Raw genomic sequence first — 26,138 nt, 5'->3', positions numbered from 1 at the left:
TATCTTGGTTTTTTATGCCATACTCACAAAATATACGAAATTACCTTATCGTGTCAGCATATCAATCAATCAGTCATTCTTTAATATTTTATTAAATTCCTTCTTAGTCCGCAAAATTGCTTGAATATAAATGACTCTATTGAGATTTTTCATCATCAGCTATTTAGACTTAGACAGTATTAACTGTCTAAGTTAATACTGTATAATTTCCGTTAAAATATTTTCATTTTAAGGGCCACGGCATGTTACAGGGGTCAAAGATTACCTTGTACAGTGAATAGTCGTAGGATTACAAATGGTAACAAAACTAGTTGAGTTAACGATAAAATCTACGTTTTCTTTAACTGTATAGTACCATTTTCTTTCATGTTTAAAGGTAAATGCGTCCAAATGACTCTACTGTCATAATTGGCTCCGATCTGTATGTAAACGCATATTGCAGTATATTCATTCCCTAAAAAAACTTATTTCTGATAAATTAAGAATGGAGGCCTTTACATGAAAGTTAAAGGCTTCCATTCCTACCAGCAAGTTTAAATGACGAAACCTGCACGTCTCTTATTTAGCGCGAAATGAAAAAAAAGGGAATACTTTATTATATCCATTGATTTAGAGTACTTGAAAAATGGGTATCTGTCACGCATACCTTACGCTAAGGATGAATATGGAAATAAGATAGCTCTTCAATATACTGTACAAAGATTTCACGAATTTTCATATTAAACTTTTGTACTGAATTTTGTTCATACCTCTTTCTGCAAAAATATTTTGTTTGAGAAATAAATAGAAACCATAAATATTTCACAACAGTCTTATGAGATGAAAGTTGTTTACAAATACGCATGCGCAAACGCACGTACACATCATTTGCCTAAGTTGCTTTTTTTATTTACTATTTGCTTCTGTATTCTAAATTCTTACGATAACCGCAGCCAGTGGCGACCTTCCTTCTACTGTTATTCATAACAAAAATTAGCCGTCGTCACTGACTGCGGTTATCATAAGAATTTAGAGCAAATGAAGTGTATGTGCGTTTGCGCATGCGTATTCGTAAACGGCTGTCGTCTCGTAAGACTGCCGGGAAATATTTATGGCTCTTATTTGTTTCTTTAACAATGTATTTTTGCAAAAAGAGTTATGGCCAAGTCATTTCACGGATTAGCTTTGCGAGAGCTTAACTCAAAATGCATCGTTGAAGGCAAGATCCTTCAAATATACTCGGACTGAATTTAAATGACCTTGGTTGAAGCCAAAGATTCTTTACACGCTCGGTCAACTTTTCTGGGTCTCATCGTGATCCGCTTCCATTTAGAACACTGCCGTTATCTGTGGTAAGACTCAGTACCTTGCTATTTGATATTACTTCATTTTGTTTCTCTTTCATTTTTTAAATTTATTATTTTTTTTTTTCACAAGTCATATGGACGCTAACTTGACTCCCATCCACGGTCATTCAACGGTGACGGTTTTGTGGTCAACTTGCCAGGAGGTATTCATCTTCCGATCATATATTCATCTTTAGATCATATGTACTCCTTTTTGGAATAAGGCTGAAGCTGCTACACAACACAGTAATTGTTGACCAGCTACTGAGAGAACAATATGATACCGAGGTCAGCAAAGGCTTAATGAATAGTAAACCGGGATGATCTTAGAGAGCACTAATCCCTAACCCTAATACTTATATATTGAAATCCATAGTAGTGATGTTTTTCAGTCATGAATCAAAAACCCCGTCTGTATAAACAAATATCTCAGGAGTTAAGTAGAAATGCAGTTGGTTTTGCTGCCACACGTCGTTAACAAGTTTCTGCGTCATTACTGGAGACTGGAAGTTGTTTACCGACATGACTATGTTGTTTCCCCTTGGAGCATTTAGGTCCCTCTCAAGTCAGTCGATATAAAGCAGTGCTAAAGGTACCATCGACTTTTGAAAGAGACGTGAAGGGATTTTTTCTTCGAGTTTGCAGCTTGGAGTTGATGTGCTGGTATGGTGAATTAGTGCTGTGGAAATTCTTCTAGCTCGACGAAGAAATTAGTCCTGCCATTAGGTCATGCTGTTACACTAGAGAGGAAAGTGCTTGGTGCGTAATGATTATAGTCCATTTTTTTTTTAAACCTGGCAAACTTGCACTTAGCTGCTTGCCGCTGATTTGATGAATATTCTGTTGTCCGAATCTCAGTTTTGTTTTCACACTGTTTCAGAATTGTGATTATACGGTCATAGAGCGAGTTAAGAGCTAAGTTATGTAATATTATGTAAATACTAGTTGTAGTAAACGTAAGTTTTTATGAACTTACATACCGAATTTTTACATATATTTAACAGTTACGAAAAACACTTAGCGAAGCCGTAGACTAGAAATATGTTTCAAATGCATGAACTTTAATGCTTAATTTCTAGCTAGATTTTTAGCGCAATCATGCCATTGCTGGTTTAGAAATAACCAAAATGTCTTGATTGTACATTGCTAAATGTTATATAACGCCTAAAAAAAAAAAACTATCGTAGAAATTGAAGCTTGCCGGGAAAGTTGAGGAGGTGGAGTTGTGGGAGGAACAGCTACAGGGTTGACACCATAAAGGGTGTATATCTGGAGTTGCAATCTCTATAACAGTACTATGTAGTTCAGTGGTCTTCCACCAGGTCGGCGCTCCAAAGCCTCATGGCCATCTTTAAAGGTCTGGTGACCCGCAAATTGAACAGGGGCTTAGTGCAATTGTGAAATTTTTTTTATAATTAATGTTTAATGAATAAGTGTTTAGCGAATGTTTAGGGTTTATTGAGTAAGTGTTTAGAAAATGTTTAGTTTAGGGTTAAGTGAATGTTTACTTTAGGGTTTAGTGAATGTTTTTTTTTATTGTTAGTGAATATTTATTGTGTAAGTATTTAATGAATTTATAGTGAATGTTTAGGGTTTAGTGAATGTTTAGTGTGTAAGTGTTTAGTGAGTGTTTAGGGTTTAGTGAAGGTTTAGTGCATGTTAGTGTATAGTCACTATAGTGAATGTTTAGTATGGAAGTATTCAGTGATTGTTTACTATGTAAGTATTCAGTGAATGTTTAGTGAGTGTTTAGGGTTTAGTGAATGTTTAGGGCTTAGTGAATGTTTTGTGAATGTTAGTGTTTAGTAAATGCTTAATGTGTAAGCATTCAGTGAATGTTTAAGTTGTGTTTAGGGTATAGTGGATGTTTAGTGTGTGTTTAGTGAGCACTTATGGTTTAGTAAATTTTTAGTGAATGCTAGTGTTTAGTAAACGTTTAGTGTATAAGTATCCAGTGAATGTTTAGTGCGTAAATATTCAGTGAATGTTTAGTGAGTGTTTAAGGCTTAGTGAATGTTAGTGTTTGGTGAATGTTTAGTAAGCATTCAGTGAATGTTCATTAAGCATTCAGTGAATGTTCAGTGAGTGTTTAGTAAATTTCTTGTGAAAATTAGTCTGTAGTGAATGTTTAGTGTGTAAGTGTTTAGTTAGTGTTTGAGTGATTGGTGAATGTTCATTGACTGTTTAGTGTTTAATGAATATTTAGGGATTTAAGGAGCATTTAGGTTTTAGTGAGTATTTAGTGTTTAATGAGCATTTAGGGTTTAGTGAGTGTTTTGTGTATAGTGAGTGCTTAGTGAATATTTAGTGAGTGTTTAGTATATAGTGAGTACTTAGTGAATGTTTCGTGTATAGTGAGTGCTTAGTGAATGCTTAGTGAGTGTTTAGTGTTTAATGGGTGTTTAGGATTGAGTGATTTGTGAATGTTTACTGAGTGTTTGGGGTACAGTGAGTATTTAGTGAGTGTTTAGTGATTTAAGGTGTTTAGTGTATAGTGAGTGCCTAGTGAGGGTTGAGTTTTCAGTGAGTGTTTAGTATTATTGGGTGTGAGTATATAGTAAGTGTGAGTGTTTAGTGAGTGTAAGTGTATTGTAAATGTTAGTGTTTAGTGATTGTACATTACAGTTTACTTAGTGTTTAGTGACTGTATGCAAAGAAAGTCCTGTAATTATAGGAACTATTTATGCAAACATTGTTTAGATCCAAGAGCAGATGCTTAACCATTGGCCACAATGGTTAGAGTGCTTACGCCAACCTGTTTTTGTAAGGTAATTTTTCTCTGTGAAATTGGGTCAAGCAATAATAATAATAATAACAGCAACAATAATAATAACAGTAGTAAAAATGATAATAATAATAATAGTAATTATAATAGTAAAAAAGATATAAATAATAATAATAATAATTTGGCAGCAGATCCTCTTTTAAACAGGTTTTATTGAGTATTATTGCTGCTTCAGCTGCATTTATTTTGTAGAAGACTTTTTCTATTTTCCTTATTGCGGACTTCTCTTCATCGGAGGTGTGTGCTAACAGCTCGCCTACATTTGTCATTTCATAATAATAATAATAATAATAATAATAATAATAATAAATAATAATAATAATAAAGTATAGTACTATGAGCTGGACCGAGACCTTTCAATATGGCCACCCGAGGTCACACGCTCGGCAGGGAGATCGCCACTCAGTGATTTATGCTCTATGGCTTGAAAATTATATGTATATATAATATATATATATATATACTGTATGTGTATATATATATATGGGTGTGTTTGTATGTTGCGTATATTTATAAATATATATATACATACACACATATATACACATACATAAATTATATATATAGAGAGAGAGACGTTCTTGACATCGAGGGAAAAGACTAAACGAAGAGCGTCAAAGGCTTTCGGGGCAATGTACCCGATAAATGGAGGAAGAAGAGAAAGGGAATGTTTGGGGCTTCACCAGAAAGGAAGCGACAGAGTAGTCTCCTGAAGGAGGGAAATTATTGTGCCTCGTGAGAGAATTGTTTCATGGGTACCCAATGAACTACACAGGACGCCTGAACATCATCTCTCATTAGTACTAGGCTTTAACATTAGTTTAGGCACAATACGAGCTATACCAATATATATACTGTATATGTATATATCTATCTATATATATATATATATATATATATATATATATATATATATATATATATATATATATATATATATATATATATATTCACGTATATATATGTATATATATATATATATTATACATATTCACGTATATATATGTATATATAAATATATATATGCGTATACATATTCATAATATATATGTATATATAAATATATATATGCGTATGCATATATTTAAGAGCTAGAAGAAATTGGTCAACGAAGTGGAGCCGGTACAAACTTGTAAGGCAAGCCCTAGGACAGCTGTTAACCAGCTCAGTGGTCTGGTTAAACTAAGATATACTTTCTTTGTAAGGCAAATAAGAAACCAGTCAAGTTTGCCACAACACCTGGAGGAAGGTAATCAGGATGGATTAAGAAATTCATTACTAAGACACCCAGAAAAATCTGGTAAAGAAGAAGGTGCTTTCTTATTAATCCACCAAGGAACATTTGCTTTCATATCAGCCTGTCCTAGACACTTTCGAAAAAATGGGAAAGTGAGCAAAAAAGAGGAAAAATGCCTGTTTGTACCTTCAACCAAGGGACCTCAAACCTAAGGCCCTGTCCACACTAGCGGGCATGCCCGTCGGGCACTTCCAACTGGTTATATTTTCTCTCGCTTCTGAAGCAGTATTACCAGACGATCGCATCGTTCTGGTTCCATACTCGGTCGGTCAGTATAGTGGAACTGTTATGGGAACAATGTCTGCCCGTCGGGCAGTGCCCGCTAGTGTGGACAGGGCCTAAGACAATGGCATAATGGCTAGGGCACAGTCCAAGGTTGGATAACAAGGTTTGCATTCAGCGTAATCTTCTCTTAGAAAGGTTGCCTAACATGGCTAAAGGGTCCCCTCCTCTCCTAGAAGTGTTGCTTCCAAAGGTTAATGAGTCTCTTCTACCCTAAGTCGTGTAGGCAGGGACGTCGCACCCTGAAGAATGTTGCTAATGAAAAATCACATTAACCCTTGAAACAATATATAAATATGAATATATATATATATATATATATATATATATATATATATATATATATATATATATATACATTTATATATATAAATGTATATAAAAATATACAGTCTTCAGCTAGTGAAGCATTCCTGGAGAATCCAATGGGCGTTTCCAAAGGCTTCAGACCCTGGAGATCATCTTGAAGCCTTCGGAAGCCCCAGAAGCCTCCGGAATTCATCTCCAAGAAAATGAGCTTATTCATCTCCAAAAACGTGGGGTTTCCCCAGATAAATCTTCGAAGCCTTTCATCTCCGATTTCTTCTCGATAAAAGTTTTCTTTAGAATTGTGCAAGAAATTCAAAGGCTTCAGAGCCTGGAGATTGTCTTGAAGCCTTCAGAAGCCCCAGAAGCCTCCGGAATTCCCAGAAATCTTCGGAATTCCCAGATTCCCCACTGTCACCCGAGGGATGACAAAAATGATCTGTACAAGATCCACTTGGAACATAGAGGGAATATATCAGGAGTTGCGATCTCTATACCAGTAATATGTAGTTCGCTGGTCTTCCACCCGGGGGGCCATCTTACGCAATAAACATAATACTTACATAATAAACATTCACTAACATTCACGAATGATTCACTAAACCCTAAACACTCACTAAACATTCACTAAACCCTAAACTAAACATTCACTAAACACTTGCTCATAAACATTCACTAAACACTTACTCATTAAACCCCAAACATTCGCTAAACATTAAACATTGATAAAAAAAAATTCATAATCGCCCTAAGCCCCTGTTCAATATGCAGGTTAAAGGTTTGGTAACCCGTATATTGAACAGGGGCTTTGTGCGATTGCAAGTTTTTTATTAATGTTTAATGAGTACACGTTTAGCGAATGTTTAGGGGTTAGTGAGTAAGTGTTTAGTGAATGTTTATGAGCAAGTGTTTAGTGAATGTTTAGTTTAGGGTTTAGTGAATGTTTTCTGAATGTTAGTGAATGTTTGGTGTGTAAGTATTCAGTGAACGTTTAGTGAGTGTTTAGGGTTTAGTGAATCATTCGTGAATGTTAGTGAATGTTTATTGTGTAAGTATTCAGTGAACGTTTAGTGAGTCTTTAGGGTTTAGTGAATGTTTTGTGAATGTTTAGTGTGTAAGTATATAGAGAATATTTAGTGTTTAAGTATTCAGTGAATGTTTAGTGAGTGTTAGTGAATGTTTTGCGAATGTTAGTGTTTACTGAATGTTTATTATGTAGGTATTCAGTGAATGTTTAGTAAGTGTTTAGGGTTTAGTGAATATTTAGTGTGTAAGTGTTTAGTGAGTGTTTAGGGTTTAGTGAAGGTTTAGTGCACGTTAGTGTTTAGTGAATGTTTATTGTGTAAGTATTAAGTGAATGTTTACTGTGTAAGTATTCAGTGAATGTTTAGTGACTGTTCAGGGGTTAGTGAATGTTTTGTGAAAGTTAGTGTTTAGTGAATGTTTAGTGTGTGTTTAGTGAGTGTTTAGGGTTTAGTGAATGTTTAGTGAATTTTTAGTGTGTAATTATTCAGTGAATGTTTATTGAATGTTAAGGTTTAGTGAATGTTTTGTGAATGTTAGTGTTTAGTGAAAGTTTAGTAAGTATTCAGTGAGTGTTTCGTGACTGTTTAGTGATGTCTTGTGAAAATGAGTGTTTAGTGAATGTTTAGTGTGTAAGTGTTTAGTGAGCGTTTAATGAATGATTATTAAATAATCATTGACTGTTTAGTGTTTAATGAGTGTTTAGAGATTTAATGAGCATTTAGGGTTTTGTGAGTATTTAGTGTTTAATGAGTGTTTAGGGTTCAGTTAGTGTTTATTGGGTGTTTCATGAGTGATTATTCAATATTCCTTGACTGTTTAGTGTTTAATGAGTGTTTAGGGATTTAATGAGCATTTAGGGTTTAGTGAGGATTTAGTGTTTAATGAGTGTTTAGGGTTCAGTTAGTGTTTAGTGTATAAGGAGTGCTTAATGAATGTTTAGTGAGTGTTTAGTGTATAGTGAGTATTTAAGTGTTTAGTGTATAGTGAGTGTTTAGTGGTTAATGAATGTTTAGGATTAAGTGAGTGTTTAGTGAACGTTTACTGAGTGTTTGGGGTACAGTGAGTGTTTAGTGATTTATGAGTGTTTATCGAGCCTTTAGTGTATAGTGAGTGCCTAGTGAATGTTGAGTATTCAGGGAGTGTTTAGTGTTATTGAGTGTGAGTGTATAGTAAGTGTGACACTTTAGTGAGTGTGAGTGTATAATAACTGTGTATGTTTAGTGAGTGTGAGTGTATAGTAAGTGTGACACTTTGTTGTGAGTGTATAATAACTGTGTATGTTTATTGTGAATGTTAGTAAGTGTTTGTTTAGTGATAAGTTTATTGAGAATGTTAGTGTTTAGTGATCGTACATTACTGTTTAGTTAGTGTTTAGCGACTGTATGCAAAGAAAGTCTTGTAATTATAGGAACCATTTATGCAAACACTGCTTAGATCCAAGAGCAGATGCTTAGTCCTTGACCACAATGTTTGGAGTGCTTAGGCCAACCTGTTTTTGTAAGGTAATTTTTCTCGGTGTAATAATAATAATAATAATAATAATAATAATAATATTAAAAAAGATAAAAGTAATAATAATAAAAATAATAACAGTCATAAAGTATATTACTAGGAGCTGGACCGAGACCTTCCAATATGGCGGCCCGAGGTCACACGTTCGGCAGGGAGATCGCCACTCCAGTGGTTGATGCTCTATGGTTGACACAAGGTTGACGCACTCTCAGCGGGAGGTTCAAATCTAAGTTGTGGTGCTCGTGTTCCTAAAATAATCATTAAGATGTTTATATATCATAATGCTCCTTTTTTTACATTTCATAAGTACTGCGCACCTAATGTCATTAATATTTTAGGATATGTATAAGGGCAAATTCAACATAGGCTACATTGAATTTATGAATACTCTCTGCTATATAAAATTTCAGTAAATTGACTGTTCTTCTACTACAATGGGTTTTTTCTTTCTCATCTGGTGTCCATCGTGTTTTTAGATAGGCCTCAATTAAACAATGTTTTGTAATTCATAAGACTCCTGTAAATGTATTAGCCTCATGAATAAGGGAGGTCCCTTATATTTGAGAATGTTATTTGTCATGTAATTTTTTTCCCATCTCAATAAACTTATACAAATTTTCAATAGTACAGGGAAACATAAACATCTTGGGAACTTAAATTTCAAGTGTATTTTCTTAATTGTTCATTTTAATAATGCAGTAGCTGTATTGAGCAATAAATAGCATTAATGAAGAGAGAAGCCATAATAATAATGCTAATAATGTGGTAATAATAACAGTAAGAGTCACAACTTAGTTATGTTATTTTGTACGTTATGTGTAAGGACATTTTCAAAGTTATGGGACTGTTTTAATTTTCAAAAGTTTATGATAAGAAGGGCCTGTGTGACTGATAATACCCCTTATCTGTGGGTTTAGTACTCCTAGTAGTATGTGTCTTTTCAGTGAACTGTTCCTAATTTTCCTTAATTGTTTTGACTGACGTTTAATAAAGCGTAAGGGGAAATTGGTTTGTTAGGTAGTGAGTGGTGCGTGACAATCCAATAACGGTTTGGTTTGGTTTGGTCATGCCCACTTTTTATACATAAACATTGCTGTAATAGACTTGACGATGTTTTCTGTTTATCTGCCTGTTATTGTAGAAATATTTATTACTGAGAAGTTTTTGATTCGCACTCATTTTTGTGATAAGGGTAATAATGATAAATAAATTTTTTGTGAATAAGATACTCTGTGGCTTGAAATGTACCGTCAATTATAACAAACCTCAACTTCAAACAAAGCTGTAGGGTTATTATAACATTCGGTCGCCTACAGTGAGGCTTAACAATTTGTGGAAAACTAAGTATCTCTTAAACATTTCTCGTTTAAAATACGGGAATCATTAAATGACTTCATTACCTATTGATAACTGTAATACCTATGAAAAATAACAATGAAGATGATACGAGAAATATTAATAGATCTCGATCATGACCTACAAAAATTTAAATTTTTGTATTGGGGGAATATTGCAATAAATGACACATTTGAACTTTAAGATAATTTTGCATATTTTTACTCGTCCTTTTTACGCTCTTGAGACGCGCTTCTAAATATAAAGGAAAGATACGATTAAGTGGAATGCAAAAATATACACTGTAACAAGAAAACATATTGACATTTCATGTTTATGATCGTTTGATCCATGGCAACGCTTCTTAGTTTGGAAGTCCCTCGCGAAATCATTCCGTCATTCTCTTGAGTCGACCAGACTAGCGTCAGGTGGGAGGTCGGCTTGTCAGGTGAGCTAAACCATAGCCACCAAAATTACTAAGGCTTTAGTAATCTTAGTTAACAGCCCCACATGGTTGAAGGTAAGCTTCTACCGTAAAAGGGTGTTTTTCTTCCACTAATTTATTGCTTGATTATGCTTATATTTCTATTGACTTTAGATGTTTGCCTTTCTGCGGTTCAGTCAGTAATCCATGGTTAAGCTTATGTGTACTGTTTACGCAACCATCTTCAGAATTTCTTAACACTCCAAATATAGTGCATAGATTGTATTTTATGCCCAGTATCAAGTAATTTCAAAGCTTCAGCCTACATATTTTGTACAAAGCTCTGACATATTACTTTTCACACTGTTTTGTTAAAAAATTTTTATACAGAAGAAAGAGTGATCGAAGAAAACAATTTCATAATTGTTAAAGTTTCAAGGTCTAGTCTGGTAGACCAAGTGAAAATCGTGAAATGACCTCCTCTATCAAACGTGGAAACTAAAATTGAAGTTACCTATATTCAGATACTTAGTCATACTGTCAGCAGAACTTAATCACTGTGGTCTTTTCACTATAAAGTATATACTCCTCCAGCGACAAACGCAAAGATTTCTCTTGTCATAAGCAGGAGAACTTGGCGGGCGAGCAGGAACTCTGTGGTTTCTGGGGACCCTAAATACTAGCACTTCATTAGACTTTATTAGACTTGTAGCTAGCCGTAAGTCTTAATGAACTATATTTCCAGTAAAAATGGGGTGAAATTTTGAAAAAATAAAAGTGGGGGGGAGAACATTGTTATTGTCATTGCCGTTACCTGGATGGTTGATTTAAATAGTCCGAAATATAAATCGAAAACTAAAATAACTTTGAACCACAGCATGTTTTAATACTCAGATTTTTGCATCACAAGGTTTCCGTTTTATCTTCATGGCCAATTTTCAGAGGACCTCCTATTGGTCCCAATTCAGTCCATTAGGTGGGCTCAACTTATTTGCCCATTTCATCCTAGAGTCTAATAGAATAACGTTTCTAATTAACAGATGTCTTTATCTTTTTATTTTGAATGTCTATTAAATTCCGCATATTGTTAGCTGTCGTTGCATGTTATTGAATTATCTGATACTTCCCGGCTCAGTTAACCCATATTCACCAGTCTTTTCATAATATCATCATTATATTCATTTTACAATATACTATTATAGGAGTTCAGTAACCTCTTTAATAAGTAGCCAATGAGCTCAGTTACAATGGACGTGACCATATCAAGTATGAACTTTATTAATCATTTGTCTCAGTAATCAAACTTTTAAAGCTTTTATTTTTAAATAGTTTAGGAAATTATAGATTGATTAAGTATCCTACTGGTGTGATTACATAATTATGTACAAACATTTTTAACAATAAAATTTTCGAATACCTTCTTATGGAAGCTGCGTTTCTCAGGTATAACGTTCTATCTCCACTGCACCGAGCGTTTGATCTGTCATTTTAAGATGTTCATCAGTTTGTACCCCTTGGAATGCTGTTTACATCCTTGCATTATTTATCTTTTTAGCATATTTATCTTTACTGCATATAGAATGGGATCCAACGTCGTGAGGGTCAGAGTCTGGGCAGAATTGGCAACAATTGCTTTAAAACGCAAGTACTCCTCATATAAGAGTTTCACCTGATACTCATAGAGGGTTTCTATCAGTGTTTTATGCTTAGGCAGAACAATGAGATCAATTTTCAATCCCAGTAGGGGGATAGTGCCGTCAGTGCACCTCATGCGGTGCAGTGTAGGCATTACTTAAGGTTCTTTGCAGCGTGACTTTGGCCCCTAGCTGCAACCCCTTTGGTTCCTTTTATTGTACTCTCCTTTCATATTCTCTTTCTTCCATCTTACTTTCCACCCTCTCCTAACAATTGATTCATAGTGCAACTGCGATGTTTTCCTCCTGTTACACCTTTCAAACCTTTTATTGTCAATTTCCGTTTCAGCGCTGAATGACCTCATAGGTCCCAGTGCTTGGCCTTTGGCCTAAACTCTATATTCAATTCAATCAATTCAATTTTCGATGGTGTAGACTGATTGACGACAACACCAGTAACAAAGTGTCCATTCAAGGCCCTATTCATATTCCAAATTGATTGAAAGTTCTCTTGACACTAAAGCGAATCCCCCATAATTATGATTTATCACATCAGGACACTTCTGCGATACATTAAGCATAATTGAAGTACTTCTTATTTACTGCATAAATGTAGGTACTTGTCGTTGAAGGGGAAAGTGTGTCTCCGAGAAGCAATCAAGATGATTCCCTGAAACTATTAATGACAAAATAGCTAAATAATGCGGCAATGCTCAGAATTATCTACTTCTTCACTTTGAATAATGCGGTAATGCTCAGAATTATCTACTTCTTCACTTTGAGTACTTATGTTTATTATTTTTACTTTATAACATGCAAGCATAGAATGGCCAGTAAGTGCTCAAAAATAAGTTTTATTATTTATACCACTGTTAACAGTAGATTTCAAGAAGTGAATGATTTAATAAGCACTAAGTAATATTTCGCGCTTACATTCGAATCAAAGAAAAACTTTAAATACATACTCTTATACAACTATCCTAAAATTAAATGTTAACATAATTTTTTTTTACGCATTGAAGACAGAATTGAGTAAAGTAGTAAAGTATTCAGTCGCTTTCGAAGGACAACATTTACAGCAAGTAACAAGACGAATAACAAGACGTTCACAAAAAATCCTAAAATAAACCTTTGAGAGAGAAATTTCTAGCAGCAAAATCGGTAGAACTGTCCAGTTACTCTTTTTCTTAAGTCAAGTTGTTTACCTTTTTTCCACCATTATCATGCTATATGAAAATTTTCCCTTTGAAATTGACTTCCTTCTAATCAGCTGCTATAAAACGCCCACTGAGAGGCCGGTAACTCTTTACATGTTTTTCAAGTCAGATCTGAAATTTTACATTATATGCCAAATTAGTTCCACTGTATTTCACATTAAACCCAGTTCGAAGGAAAGAGTCCACGCCTTCTCAGCTCAGACTAACAGTTTACTATTAAAACTCTTAACAAACTTGAATTTTATCTTCTTTATTATAAAGCCATTATTTTTTTTCTCATTTGCCATAAGACTGATTCCTTTCCTTTCCCTATCACATAAATTAGTGTTTCCAATGCTGAAAGAGTCGTGTCACGAAACCGTAGTAAAAATATTCGATAAAAATCTAAGCGTTTGCGTGTATTCAGTTCTAACTATTTTTTGGAAATGGAAATTTTGTGCATAACATATATGTATAAAGAACATTGAATGTCTTGTAATGTTTTAATTCAAGTCAAGTCACTCAGCTATTGTTTTTTATAAGAAACTAATTCTCCCTCGAATCACTGGGGACTTTCCCAAAAGCCTCTCCCATACACTGTGTGTGTATGTGTATATATATATATATATTCATATATATATACATACTGTACATATATATATATATATATATATATATATATATATATATATATATATATATATATATATATATATTATATATATAATATTATATATATTATATATATATAACCTGTTTTCAATTCACTTAATATATTTTCATAAATGTTACCGGAATGGACAAGAACTCAGGACTACAGTGGACGCCTTTACCCACACGGCCAGCAAGTGAGGTCATTGGATACAATAACCAGCAAAGGACAAGAACTTTCATCAAACTAAAAATACACAGTTATTTACATGGAAATCAACCATAAAAGTCATATATGAGAACATTTATATATTCAGCTTATATATATATATATATATATACATATATATATATATATATGTATATATGTTGGCCCAGGACCCATCTGGATTAGACTAATATATATAAACAAAAAATAAGTCCTAATCAGTTGTGGTTTGTTTAAATTAATTTAAAATATATATATATATATATATATATATATATATATATATATATACAGCCCTGTTTTCCGGTATCACTATAATTTCAAAAACAGAATTATTTACCAACCACTGACCAGCTTATGGGTTGGCCCAGGACCCATCTGGATTAGACTAAGCAAAAAATAAGTCCTACTCAGTGGTGGTTTGTTTAAATTAAGATAGCCTTTACCTAGATGGTTGATTTAAATAGTTACCTGGAAATTTAAATAGTTCTGAAATATTCGAAACTCAAATAACTGCATGTTCTAATGCGCAATTTTTTATATCATACATGTGGAAGGACTCAGGCGTGGTTTGGACTTCCAGACTCTGCGCAGCTAACAGAGGCAAAGTCCTACTAATCAACCGGTCAAGAATTTGCCTTCAGAGCCCCAGGCACTCAAGTTTAGTCCAAAGACCTTGGGAGGAATTTCTACAGTCCGACGAGAAATTAAAGCCCTTATAGCCATGGTTAACTCCCACAGTCCCATATTATTCAAGTTCTTTCTCGGCTTGGTTCATCTAGGGGGTGCGACCATCACTTCTGGGACATATGAGAAGGTAATGCATATAATTACTGGATTTGGTATAATGTCGTCAACAGGATATTTAATTTAAATTCTCTGCTAACTTCAGGCACTTTATCACAATATCATTAATATGAGTTTAAGTAACTTTGTCCACGAATGTCGCCATGACTTTAATTTCTTTATAAGGAATTCAAATAAATATTGTTATTTTCTGCAACTTTGTTGTGATGTCACTAAATCACACAGCCAGCATTTAATACGATGCAGGTAAGTTTTCTTCAGGCAGGCTACCAATCACACACATATGCCAATTATTCTATGTCCACTGAATTAACAGCATTGAAGTTTTATTTTTATGAGACCAGTTACTCAAATTTCAGTTTATGTGGAAATATTGCTGTCTCTTTCCTATGCAAAACTAAGAGGTTCCCTCCTGCGACCCTTTTTCATCAATTCAAAAGAAAGTGATACAGCCTCATATTTTTCTTAATTATTAATATGTATAGAAAGTTGGTAACTTTAATTATTTATTCATCGTTCATTTAACAGCTTTTTATATTATTCAAAGGAATTCCTTCAAACAATGGCTCTTGAATAATTTATTATGTAAATGGAATATTTTTATGAAATATGGTCGCTGGAAATTTCAGTTTTAAATCTCAAAAGTTCTGTTGAGAATAATTTACATATAAAAATTAACTGGTCTATAACAATCTTGTAGCCATAAGCATTAGAATTATTTGCATTCACTACTAAAGAATATTATTTACCCAAGAGACTATTGACAATTTAATGCAGACACAAGTTTTACTGACTGCACTAAGAACAAGAGCCCGTACTAAACATATAACCAGCTCAGTCTAAAACAAATGCTGTACAAAATATCTACGGTTATTAAGTAGTGTAAACTCTTAAAATCCCCTGTAGTTTGTAAAATCTCCGCTCTTTTATAGAGACAGTTGTGGTTCTTCCTGTAACAAAGACATTAACCTCGAAGTTTGAGGCTGTAAAAATTTTGATCAAACAAAAACGACCCAATTTTGCCCCTTGTGGAAAGGCATAAATGCCTATACGAATATAAATAACCACACTTTGCTCAAATCAAGGCAAATCGAATGATGCAGGAATGAAAATCACTCAGATTTATCAATGGTCTAATGCTTTTAAGTTAATCTTCCTTTGTCTATAAATTACTCAATTCCCTCATAGAGCAATTTATCTTGTCGATTGGTCCTTGAAACGCAATTAGAGGAGGACTCTCCATCAACCTACTCCATGCTATAAAGGGACTATTTTCTTAAAACACGGATCGTTAATCGAGGTATCAATTGAATTAGCGAAGTTTCGTCCTCTAATGGAGCCATAGTGGTTGGTGTTCCAGTAAATTTCTGTATCCATAAATCTTTCATTGAATTCCCAGAAGGTTTCTACTATTCCAGAACCCCTTAACTTTTCATCTTGAATAACAGTGTGAGACATTAGACAAATTAATGTCGTGTCTGATAGGATTTCAAGTGCTCATAACAGAAACTGATAAATGACTGTGTTATAAAAGGTGTCGGCAGTGGCGTCGTTGAAATTCCCTTTGTAGCTAAACTTTAACCCTTTGATGGTCAAAAGCAGATATTCTCGCCCCAGCGATTATGGCCTACGACGGTCGAAATAGACTTTTAATTAACCACAACGTTTAAAAAACGCCGCAGTACTACACTGATGTTGTAAAAAATTACCGTCATTACCAGACGCTAACCGTGACGATGTCTGCCATCATATTAACACAAAAATATTTTTAGTTTATTTACAGATGGATTATATATCTAATGACATTGCTTTGGTTCTTGTTACCTTTACAACTTATATAGAGCTGAGAAAAGAATGGATATAGTTATAGGTTTTCAACACAAATTACATGTTTGTTCATGATAGTTTGGTCCAACTTATGTATGAAGTCAATTAAAACTATAGTTACAGTTTTGAATAAGTGCAATGGAATTTGCTACTGCTGTTTGGAGTCAATTTCCATGGAGAGGAGATGAAGAAGAGGGAATGGGGATAGCTTGAAATTTTGAAGAGATTTTGGAGGTTCGTCAGTCTTTTGTGTTATTGATGATATGCATATTATGCTATAGTTGGAACATTAAAACTTGATCATAGAAATTAGGCTAGTGTTGAATTTTAGGTTGTGAGGAATTTTACATAGCAGTATTTGATACATTTGCATATAGTTAGAGTTGAAAATTAATTGAAAATTATTGAGCTCTATAATGTCATTTCAAATACAGGTAAGTTCCTCATTGGGAGGGTGGGTTCCGTTCTCAGCTAGCACTCTGCTGGCCGCGCGTTCGAATCTCCGACCGGCCAATGAAGAATAAGAGGAATTTATTTCTGGTGACAGAAATTCATTTCTCGAAAAATTCATTTTTCGCTATAATGTGGTTCGGATTCCACAATAAGCTGTAGGTCCCGTTGCTAGGTAACCAATTGGTTCTTAGCCACGTAAAATAAATCTAATCCTTCGGGCCAGCCCTCTGTAGGAGAGCTGTTAATCAGCTCAGTGGTCTGGTTAAACTAAGGTATACTTAACTTTTAACTTTTTAAATACAGGTTTACTAATACTATTATTTGCCTTTATTCACATGCACATGGATATATACATTCAAGAACAGTATATTTTAGGAATTACAGAATTGGTACATTAGTTTTGTGTAGTTTTCTTTGTTACCCCCTCCTCCCAAAATATCTTGGTCCAACCTAGACGCGCCCCACCCCCCACACTGATGGAATGACAGTCGATGATTACTGGCTGTCGGTTTTTACCTAAAGGAATCTTTTGTCGTATGCTAATGTTTCTAAATCCAATGTACGTTAACCCACTGATTAAGTCGGAGTCGATGATTATTGTCCCTATAACACCATTTTGAATTTTTAACAAAATCGTTTGCTAACTGTTAATGTTTCTAAATAAAATGTATATATACATATCTCCATATATATTGTATATATATATATATATATATATATATATATATATATATATATATATATATATATATATATATATATATATATATATATATATATATATATATATATATATATATATATATGTATGTATATATATATATATATACTAGCATATGTATTATGTATTATACTAATATCCATTAGGCAGATGCCTCGAAAGTTAGACTTTCAAGATGATTTCAGGGAGCCATTTTTTTTCATTTATGAAAATTTCTGGATTAACCCAACCTATTTATTTGGGCAATCAAGGTGAATTAGTTCTACCACGATATGTACTGAAAAAAAAAGTCATAGGAAAGGAGGTTTCTTGGTTGGTGTAATAAACACACTTAACGAACACATATATGTAAATTCCAGACCAGAATATTGCCTCAAGGATTGTCTTGTACAATGTCCACTTACCCAGTTCCTGCTATACAAATGGCTTCATCCAGGGTCTTCTGTCTTAGTTTGTGCAATAAAAACTCTACGTGCAACGCCTGTTGCATTAAAGGTGAGCAAAAACTGAATTAATGTTTTGCATCCACTAATTTATAGTTGCTTTGTTTTTAACCATTTCCATTCTAAAACAAGTAAAATGGAATATTCAACAGGTGCCACCAAACTCATTTCCTGATATTCCAAGTTGAATATAATATATGGAAATCTAATATTTCCTTGGCCATATGCTTAAATCACTTGCAGCTGTTTAGATTTTATTCACAGAATGTGTTATTCATTGTAGTCCATCACCTATCATACTTTTATTTTCCCTTGCAAGGACCTTAAAATCATTATCCATTCATTTTCTAAGACCAACTTCTTGACTGGCTAATCAAGATGGTTATAAACTCAAACCATAAGTCCAACCAATAGCTTTAGGTCTTTTTAAAATTATAAAAAATGCCTAAATATTTTCATTTGATTTCATACCAGTATTTATGCTTCAGAATACTACACTGTACTATAAAGTTACAGTTTGTCCTTCAGGCAGCCTAAGTTTGTTTGTGTAAGCTAATATTTTGCAAAAAAATTCTCCCGCTTCATTGTTGTTTAAGAAATCCGACATATGGGTCTTTGTGAGCTGATCTCCCATTTTACAAATCTAATTTTGGAGTACCTCACAAGTATTGAGAATCACAGAAAAAAAAATGCCGGACTATTTTCATTGACCTATATTACTTTTCCATACAGAGGGCACGTGTTACTTGCTAAAAATGAAACTTAGCCCTGGGGGACTACCAGAGGAATCACCTGCAGGGATGGGCCAGTGCTATGGCCGAAGTAACAGACCTTCACCGCCAGTTAATAACTGGGCAAGAAATGCAACGGTAACTTATGATGGGACCCTTCAGTCAGGACTGTCGGAGAGCTCAATAGTGAGTAAAAGTATCAGAGACGTCATGCACATAGAGTAATTGAGCTTTGTGTGGACTACATATTAACTATACAGTTAACGTTAAATGGTACTGGTTTCTGTAAACTGATATCACAACACCACAGCACTTGTTTTCATCTACAGTAATCTGGGACTACTGAGGCTTGTTTATAAAGGAGTTTGACCGCACTGAAAATACTGATCATATTCAAAGACATTTGTTGCATTTTGAAATCTTTATCTGAATTATAGGTAAACTAGTAGGTTGTGGCTTGGGATTTTTTAGTGTATAATAACCAACATGAAAGCTTGTGTAAGTACTACGTAAGCTGAATTTTGTTTTTAGGTAGTTAGTTATTCGAAGGAAATACATCGCTCACTCCCTGCTCTTTATTTAAAATGTCATTTCCTAAATAAGTAGGTTTAGGTTAGGCACAAAAGTGTATTTACTCATTGCAGACTTTGTCTCATGAATAACCTTTATTATATATAACAAGCAAAGACACTGCTAGGCAAGCTTCCAAGGAATGCAAGAGCCATATTTGAAAAAAATCGTAAATTATTGCAGTATGTAATGTACCAATAAAAAGTAGATAAGTCAACAAAGCTTAAATATAGACATGCTTAAACAATTAAAAACCTCAATCTTGAAACTGAGTATTGTGATTATAATAAAATATGTGAAACCTGCTAAAGGGAATGGCAAGTCAAACATAATTACAGTATTTAACAATTCGAATTTCTCTTCCTCGTTTTGCTTCTACTGTAGGCCGGTGGGTAATTCATGGCTAGAAGGCAGACTGTCTAGCTCATGAAACATGATACTGCTTGCTTTAGGTACAAATACTTCGGCTTTTTAAATCATGTTCATATATTTTCAGGCACTGCATGTCTGGTAATGTCCATTTTAACGGTGTTTAAGGGATTGTTTTTAGTACTCACCGTTGTTATTCTTAATCAGTCATGTGTATATCGGATATAAAAAGAAAATATCAAAAGTTTTCCCTGGGACAATTTTTTCAACAAATGTATTCTGGTCGATGTTTGTAGATGCAGAATTAAATCTACAATCAAACTATCATTTTGCAGACTACTGGCGCCATCTGTGAGTCCAATGGCACATTCTGCTTTGCAGTAACGAAGGAGTCAACGCCATCCGTAACGCTGGATCTAGGGACATTGCGCTCGATCAAGACTATAGTTATTACAGCTTCAGATGTTTATTCGGAACATTTCTCTGATATTACAGTTAGCGTAAGTTCTGAGATTACTGAAATTGGGATATCAGTAGGTATCGAGAGACATAGTACTTATGAAAAGAGGGTACTCGTTTCTGAGACAAGCAAGCAGTGTATCTAGTTGTTAAAATATTTAATGTAGGCTGCTTTATCTGATACCATTCCCCAAAAATGCTCCATTTGGGACCCACATATTTATTTGTCAAAGACACATGTATGCATACAGTACATATTCGAGGAATTATCAATTCCACAGTATCATAACACTAAAAAAATATGTTTCAGTTTCTTCTCGATAAACATATCTTCAGTTCTCCTGTATCAAGTGGAAGCCCCTTTTTCAATCTAAGGGCTGCATATTTTTGTATTCAAAAATCAACATTTAAAGTGCATCTTAGCTCAGATAATTTACAACCATTTGTAGGTATTCTTATATTGACAGCATACATTGGCTGTATTGCTCACAGCAATTCACTTAAACACTATGGATATCAATACTGACAGCTTAATTAATGAGGCAAAACATGTTTCAATTTAAACGTTATTCTAGTTTTGATAGGCAACCATTGCAACTCGAGCAATGCAGGGCGTATTCCTGTAATCAGATTCGATACCCTTTATTAATTTTCCAGTTCTACTTGGTGTATTTTGCACCCTCCTAAGTTGTACCTTAGGTAAATTAAAATACAGCTGCGGGAACCAGCTCTTAATGACAGTTAGCCAAAGTATCTTAATAAAACAGTCATCAAAATATTTTTGACTAAAGCAATATCTCTAAGAGTGACATTATTCTGGGGACACTGAGAGACATATTGCAGTCCAATATCATACATAGATCACAGACGTAGCAGTTATCTGGACCTGATCACTGTTAACAATCATTGGAATGGATTAGGGCTACTTATTTCCCCTCCCCCCCACCGCCAACATGGATAATTCAGCTTTTTTTTATTTACTTTTAGTTCATTAACACCAATAAGAATATCATTCAGTTTTCAATTTCCATTCTCGATGGCGACAATTCAGCTTTTTTGTTATTTACTTTTAGTTCATGCACACTACAGTAGTAAGAATATCATTCAAGTTTTAATTTCCATTCTCGATATCGATAATTTAGTTTTTTTTATTTATTTTTAGTTCATTAACACTAATAAGAATATTATTCAATTTTTAATTTCCATTCTCGATATCGATAATTCAGCTTTTTTTTATTTACTTTTAGTTCATTAACACCAGTAAGAATATCATTCAGTTTTCAATTTCCATTCTCGATATCGATAATTCAGCTTTTTTATTAACTTTTAGTTCATTAACACTAATAAGAATATTATTAAATTTTTAATTTCCATTCTCGATATCGATAATTCAGCTTTTTTTTATTTACTTTTAGTTCATTAACACCAGTAAGAATATCATTCAGTTTTCAATTTCCATTCTCGATATCGATAATTCAGCTTTTTTTATTAACTTTTAGTTCATTAACACTAATAAGAATATTATTAAATTTTTAATTTCCATTCTCGATATCGATAATTCAGCTTTTTTTATTAACTTTTAGTTCATTAACACTAATAAGAATATTATTAAATTTTTAATTTCCATTCTCGATATCGATAATTCAGCTTTTTTTTATTTACTTTTAGTTCATTAACACCAGTAAGAATATCATTCAGTTTTCAATTTCCATTCTGATATCGATAATTCAGCTTTTTTATTAACTTTTAGTTCATTAACACTAATAAGAATATTATTAAATTTTTAATTTCCATTCTCGATATCGATAATTCAGCTTTTTTATTTACTTTTAGTTCATTAACACCAGTAAGAATATCATTCAGTTTTCAATTTCCATTCTCGATATCGATAATTCAGCTTTTTTATTAACTTTTAGTTCATTAACACTAATAAGAATATTATTAAATTTTTAATTTCCATTCTCGATATCGATAATTCAGCTTTTTTTTATTTACTTTTAGTTCATTAACACCAGTAAGAATATCATTCAGTTTTCAATTTCCATTCTCGATATCGATAATTCAGCTTTTTTATTAACTTTTAGTTCATTAACACTAATAAGAATATTATTCAATTTTAATTTCCATTCTCGATATCGATAATTCAGCTTTTTTTATTTACTTTTAGTTCATTAACACCAGTAAGAATATCATTCAGTTTTCAATTTCCATTCTCGATATCGATAATTCAGCTTTTTTTATTAACTTTTAGTTCATTAACACTAATAAGAATATTATTAAATTTTTAATTTCCATTCTCGATATCGATAATTCAACTTTTTTATTTACTTTTAGTTCATTAACACTAATAAGAATATTTTTCAATTTTTAATTTCCATTCTCGATATCGATAATTCAGCTTTTTTTATTTACTTTTAGTTCATTAACACTAACAAGAATATTATTCAATTTTTAATTTCCATTCTCGATATCGATAATGGAATAATATAACTGAGTGTAACCATCAAACAGCTTTAACTTCATACTGTCTCGTAGTATATTTGACCGACCATTCATATAAATACAGCATAGGACTGGAACCAGCATGCTCTCATATGACTCTACTTCTTGATGAATTACAGGTATCCCAGTCCATAGCAGCTATTGGCAGTCCATTTGCAACGTACAGCGGACCACCCACATCTGGAGAACGGATCACCTTTTCAAACAACATGCTATTCCTAGCCCAGTACGTGGTAATTGCGAAACCATCTGGCATGCTGTCCTTTTGCTTGATCGAAGTTTACCCTCCTTAATAACGTTAAATTAGGAAACAAGTTCAAATGTTTAACCAGGAGCATAAATGACTTGAGACTAATGTGGCCAAGAAGTAACTGTAACAAAGACCCTTTTAGCATAATTTCCAAGCGTTATCCAGTATGTTGCCAGGGGAAAAAAATTTTATGAAGTGGGAGATATTATTAACGAAATTCAAAATGTATCTTTTCAAAATTGGCATGACTCTGAGAAACGCATTCTTCTTCTTCTTTCTCTGCATCTTTTCCCACTTCTACCATGTGGAGTCGATGTTTCTGACAGCTTTCCTCCACCTGGCTCGGTCAAACACATCGTCCTCGAACAATTGTTTGTCTCTCGGATCTTCTCTGAGAAACGTGTCATGCGAGAGAAACAGAATTGCTCAGAACGACCTTTCCCAGCTCATCATAAAATAGATAATAGAACCTTCAAAAATGAACACAGAATGGATGCTACAACGATGATGTTACAGAAGACCAGTTACAATCGTGCAGTCATTTGTACATAACTTTCTCCAGTGGAACCAAAGCTGAAAGAATGCCTCCTATTTAATCACAGTTTTAGAAGAATTCGAAAAATCTTGAATCGACCATTCATTACTGTCAAATTTTGTATTTCATCATAGTCACCCGTAATATTGTCGGTTTTTCCAGTCCAACCATAGTTACCTGTAATTATTACAAGAATCTGTAGTCCATCATAAGTATCTTTGGTCATTACCAGCCTTTGTAGTCCATCATAGTAACTTTGTTCATTACCAAAATTTGCAGTTCAACATAATTAGCCTTAATCATTGCAGATTTTCTCATTCAAATCAATGCCCTTAATTCTTACCAAAATCTGCAGACTAGCATACTTAACTTTGGTTTGCTGAAAAATTTCGAAAACCAAAATTGTTACCTTTTAACCACCAGAAAGCTTGCAGTATAACAAAGTTACCTTTAATCACTGCAATCTTTTCAGCTCGACTATAGTTACTTTTAGTGTATACAAAATTTTGCAGTGCAATCACAGGTACATGGAATCAATACAGAATTTCGTTGTGCAGGTATGGTTACTTTATCTTCAGTCAGTACAACTAACTACAAAATTTTGCAGTGTGACCCATTGTTACATTTAGTCACAAAAAAATGCACTGTAACCATAGTTACGTTTAAACGCCATCAAACGTTGCAGTACAACTATAGTTACCTCTAGAAATTGCAGTTCATTTTAGTTCAAGCATAGTTCTCTTCAATCCTTACAAAACTTTGAAGGGCAACTTTAGTTATCTTTAAATCACTATGAAAGTTTAGTGAGCAATCAAAGTTGCCTTCAATCTGTGCAAAAACTTTGTAGTGTGATCATAATTAACTTAACAACTGCACAAGTCTGCTGTGTAGTCACTGTTACCCTTAATCACTAAAATTAACTCTCTAGTGAAACCTTTTACAACTTAAGAATTTTGCACATCATCCGTAGTTTATCACTGCAGTTTTTTGTGCAGCCACAATTGCCTTTGATCACTATATATAGGATTTGATAGTGCAGTCACCTTCAATCACTACACAACTTCTTCAGTATCATATTTACCTTTAATTTGTTTGCTGTGGAACCATAGTTATCTTCTTCGCTTCATCGCAAAGGTTTGCAATGCGAACATAGTTACGTCACTAAAAAAAACCAGTGCAGTGTAACATAATTACCCATAATCGCGAAAAAAGTTTGCTGTGCTATTAGTTACCTTTAACGCTGTAAACCTTTGCAGTGGACCCTTAATCGTATACTTTTTACAACTAAGGAAGCCGCATAGTTACCTTTATTCATCACAAAACAATCTTTTCAGTGTGACCATAGTTAATGCAATCACTACATAAATTTGCAAGACAACCAGTCACCTTTAATCGCAACAAAACGCTGTTATACAACCGCAGTTATCTCTGATAGATACCTTAAGTACCTTTTATCATCACATAACCTTTGCAGTGTAACTACTTACCTTTAATCACTGCAGAGGTTTGCTATACTTCCCGTGACCTTCAGTCGCACCAGAGCCTTATAGTACAACCTTAACTATCTTTCGTCAACGTAAAACCTTGGCAGTGCAACTATACTTTCCTTTAATCATTGCAGAAGTTTGCAGTACAGCCAGTCACCTTCAATCATCTTAAGTCGTTACAGTCCAAACACGGCTGTGCCCATCATTTAATTTTGGCACACCAAATAAAGTTATCTTTTTGCACCATCTGAAAGCATTCTAGAATAACTGTGGGCAGTGCTTTTTGTCAATTCATTTGAAAGTCGTCCTTTGTAAAACAAATATGCCTTCGTATTTCTAACATTTCTAGCATATCTTGTTTAGCTCTGTCAGCGCAAATGCCTATGCATTTGTTTCAATGGAACTGTAACCGTGATTTTCTTCACTCAGTGTTTAATTTTTCCAGCAAGAACAATGAATTAGGTTTTTGTACGGAAAGGAAGCAAGAACCAGGCTGACAGCTAGTACCGTCCTGTAGTTGCAGTCAAGAAAATTAATATATTCTCTAGACCTTAGTTGCAATATCTCCATCAACAGTCTTGCGTGTATAATTCTGGTTACTTCTGTCTTTTCAAAGAAAACAGTTAATCAAGTTGATGTTTAGTTTTATATTATAGCTCATGAATGCACAGTGTTGTAGAAGAGATGTAAAACACCTAAAAATATTTTAAGACTTGTAGAATAAAATAAATCCATGCCAAGAGAAATAGAGAATTTTATTTCGTCATTCACTGTACGTTTCTTAGAGATTTTGTAAGTTCCAAAATATTGAATTTTGGAATGAGATTGCCAGCCTTACGCTCCCTCAAATTGTTATGGGAATGAATGTACCAAAGTCCCTAATGTCAATGTATTAAAAAAAATAAATGGGAGCAAAATATGCCCGGGAGTTTTATTCCGCGTTTTACTACTGCATCGTCTTAAGCAAATAGCAGCATGTGTTTTGCCGACAGATTTAAAATAC

General features: G+C 33.7%; 1 protein-coding gene across 2 annotated transcripts; it reads left to right on the top strand.

Moving 5' to 3' along the window:
• The first annotated feature begins 1,946 nt into the window (after nt 1-1,946).
• LOC136842655 (uncharacterized) lies at nt 1,947-25,881 on the top strand. Of its 2 annotated transcripts, XM_067110280.1 has the most exons (6): nt 1,947-2,084; nt 14,539-14,798; nt 18,149-18,284; nt 18,965-19,149; nt 20,238-20,402; nt 22,983-25,881. In XM_067110280.1, exons 2-6 carry the CDS (start codon nt 14,706-14,708, stop codon nt 23,154-23,156), a joined length of 753 nt encoding a protein of 250 aa, XP_066966381.1. In that variant the 5' UTR covers nt 1,947-2,084; nt 14,539-14,705; the 3' UTR covers nt 23,157-25,881. The 2 variants fall into 2 exon arrangements, with proteins under 2 accessions (XP_066966381.1, XP_066966380.1); XM_067110279.1 differs by lacking the exon at nt 1,947-2,084 and having other exon boundaries at nt 14,562-14,798; nt 20,238-20,435; nt 22,983-23,297.
• The last annotated feature ends 257 nt before the right edge of the window (nt 25,882-26,138 follow it).

The sequence above is a fragment of the Macrobrachium rosenbergii genome, chromosome 10 (genome assembly GCF_040412425.1).
Source record: "Macrobrachium rosenbergii isolate ZJJX-2024 chromosome 10, ASM4041242v1, whole genome shotgun sequence".
Classification (NCBI taxonomy): domain Eukaryota; kingdom Metazoa; phylum Arthropoda; class Malacostraca; order Decapoda; family Palaemonidae; genus Macrobrachium; species Macrobrachium rosenbergii.
This window is presented reverse-complemented; position numbering and strand designations above follow the sequence as displayed.

Excerpts from the sequence above, each read along its gene's own strand:
- LOC136842655 (XM_067110279.1), top strand. The coding sequence starts at position 14,706 with ATGGTTAACTCCCACAGTCCCATATTATTCAAGTTCTTTCTCGGCTTG. Across the intron at positions 14,799-18,148 it reads CTTCTGGGACATATGAGAAG|ACCAGAATATTGCCTCAAGG; the intron begins GTAATGCATATA and ends TGTAAATTCCAG. Across the intron at positions 18,285-18,964 it reads CAACGCCTGTTGCATTAAAG|AGGGCACGTGTTACTTGCTA; the intron begins GTGAGCAAAAAC and ends TTTTCCATACAG.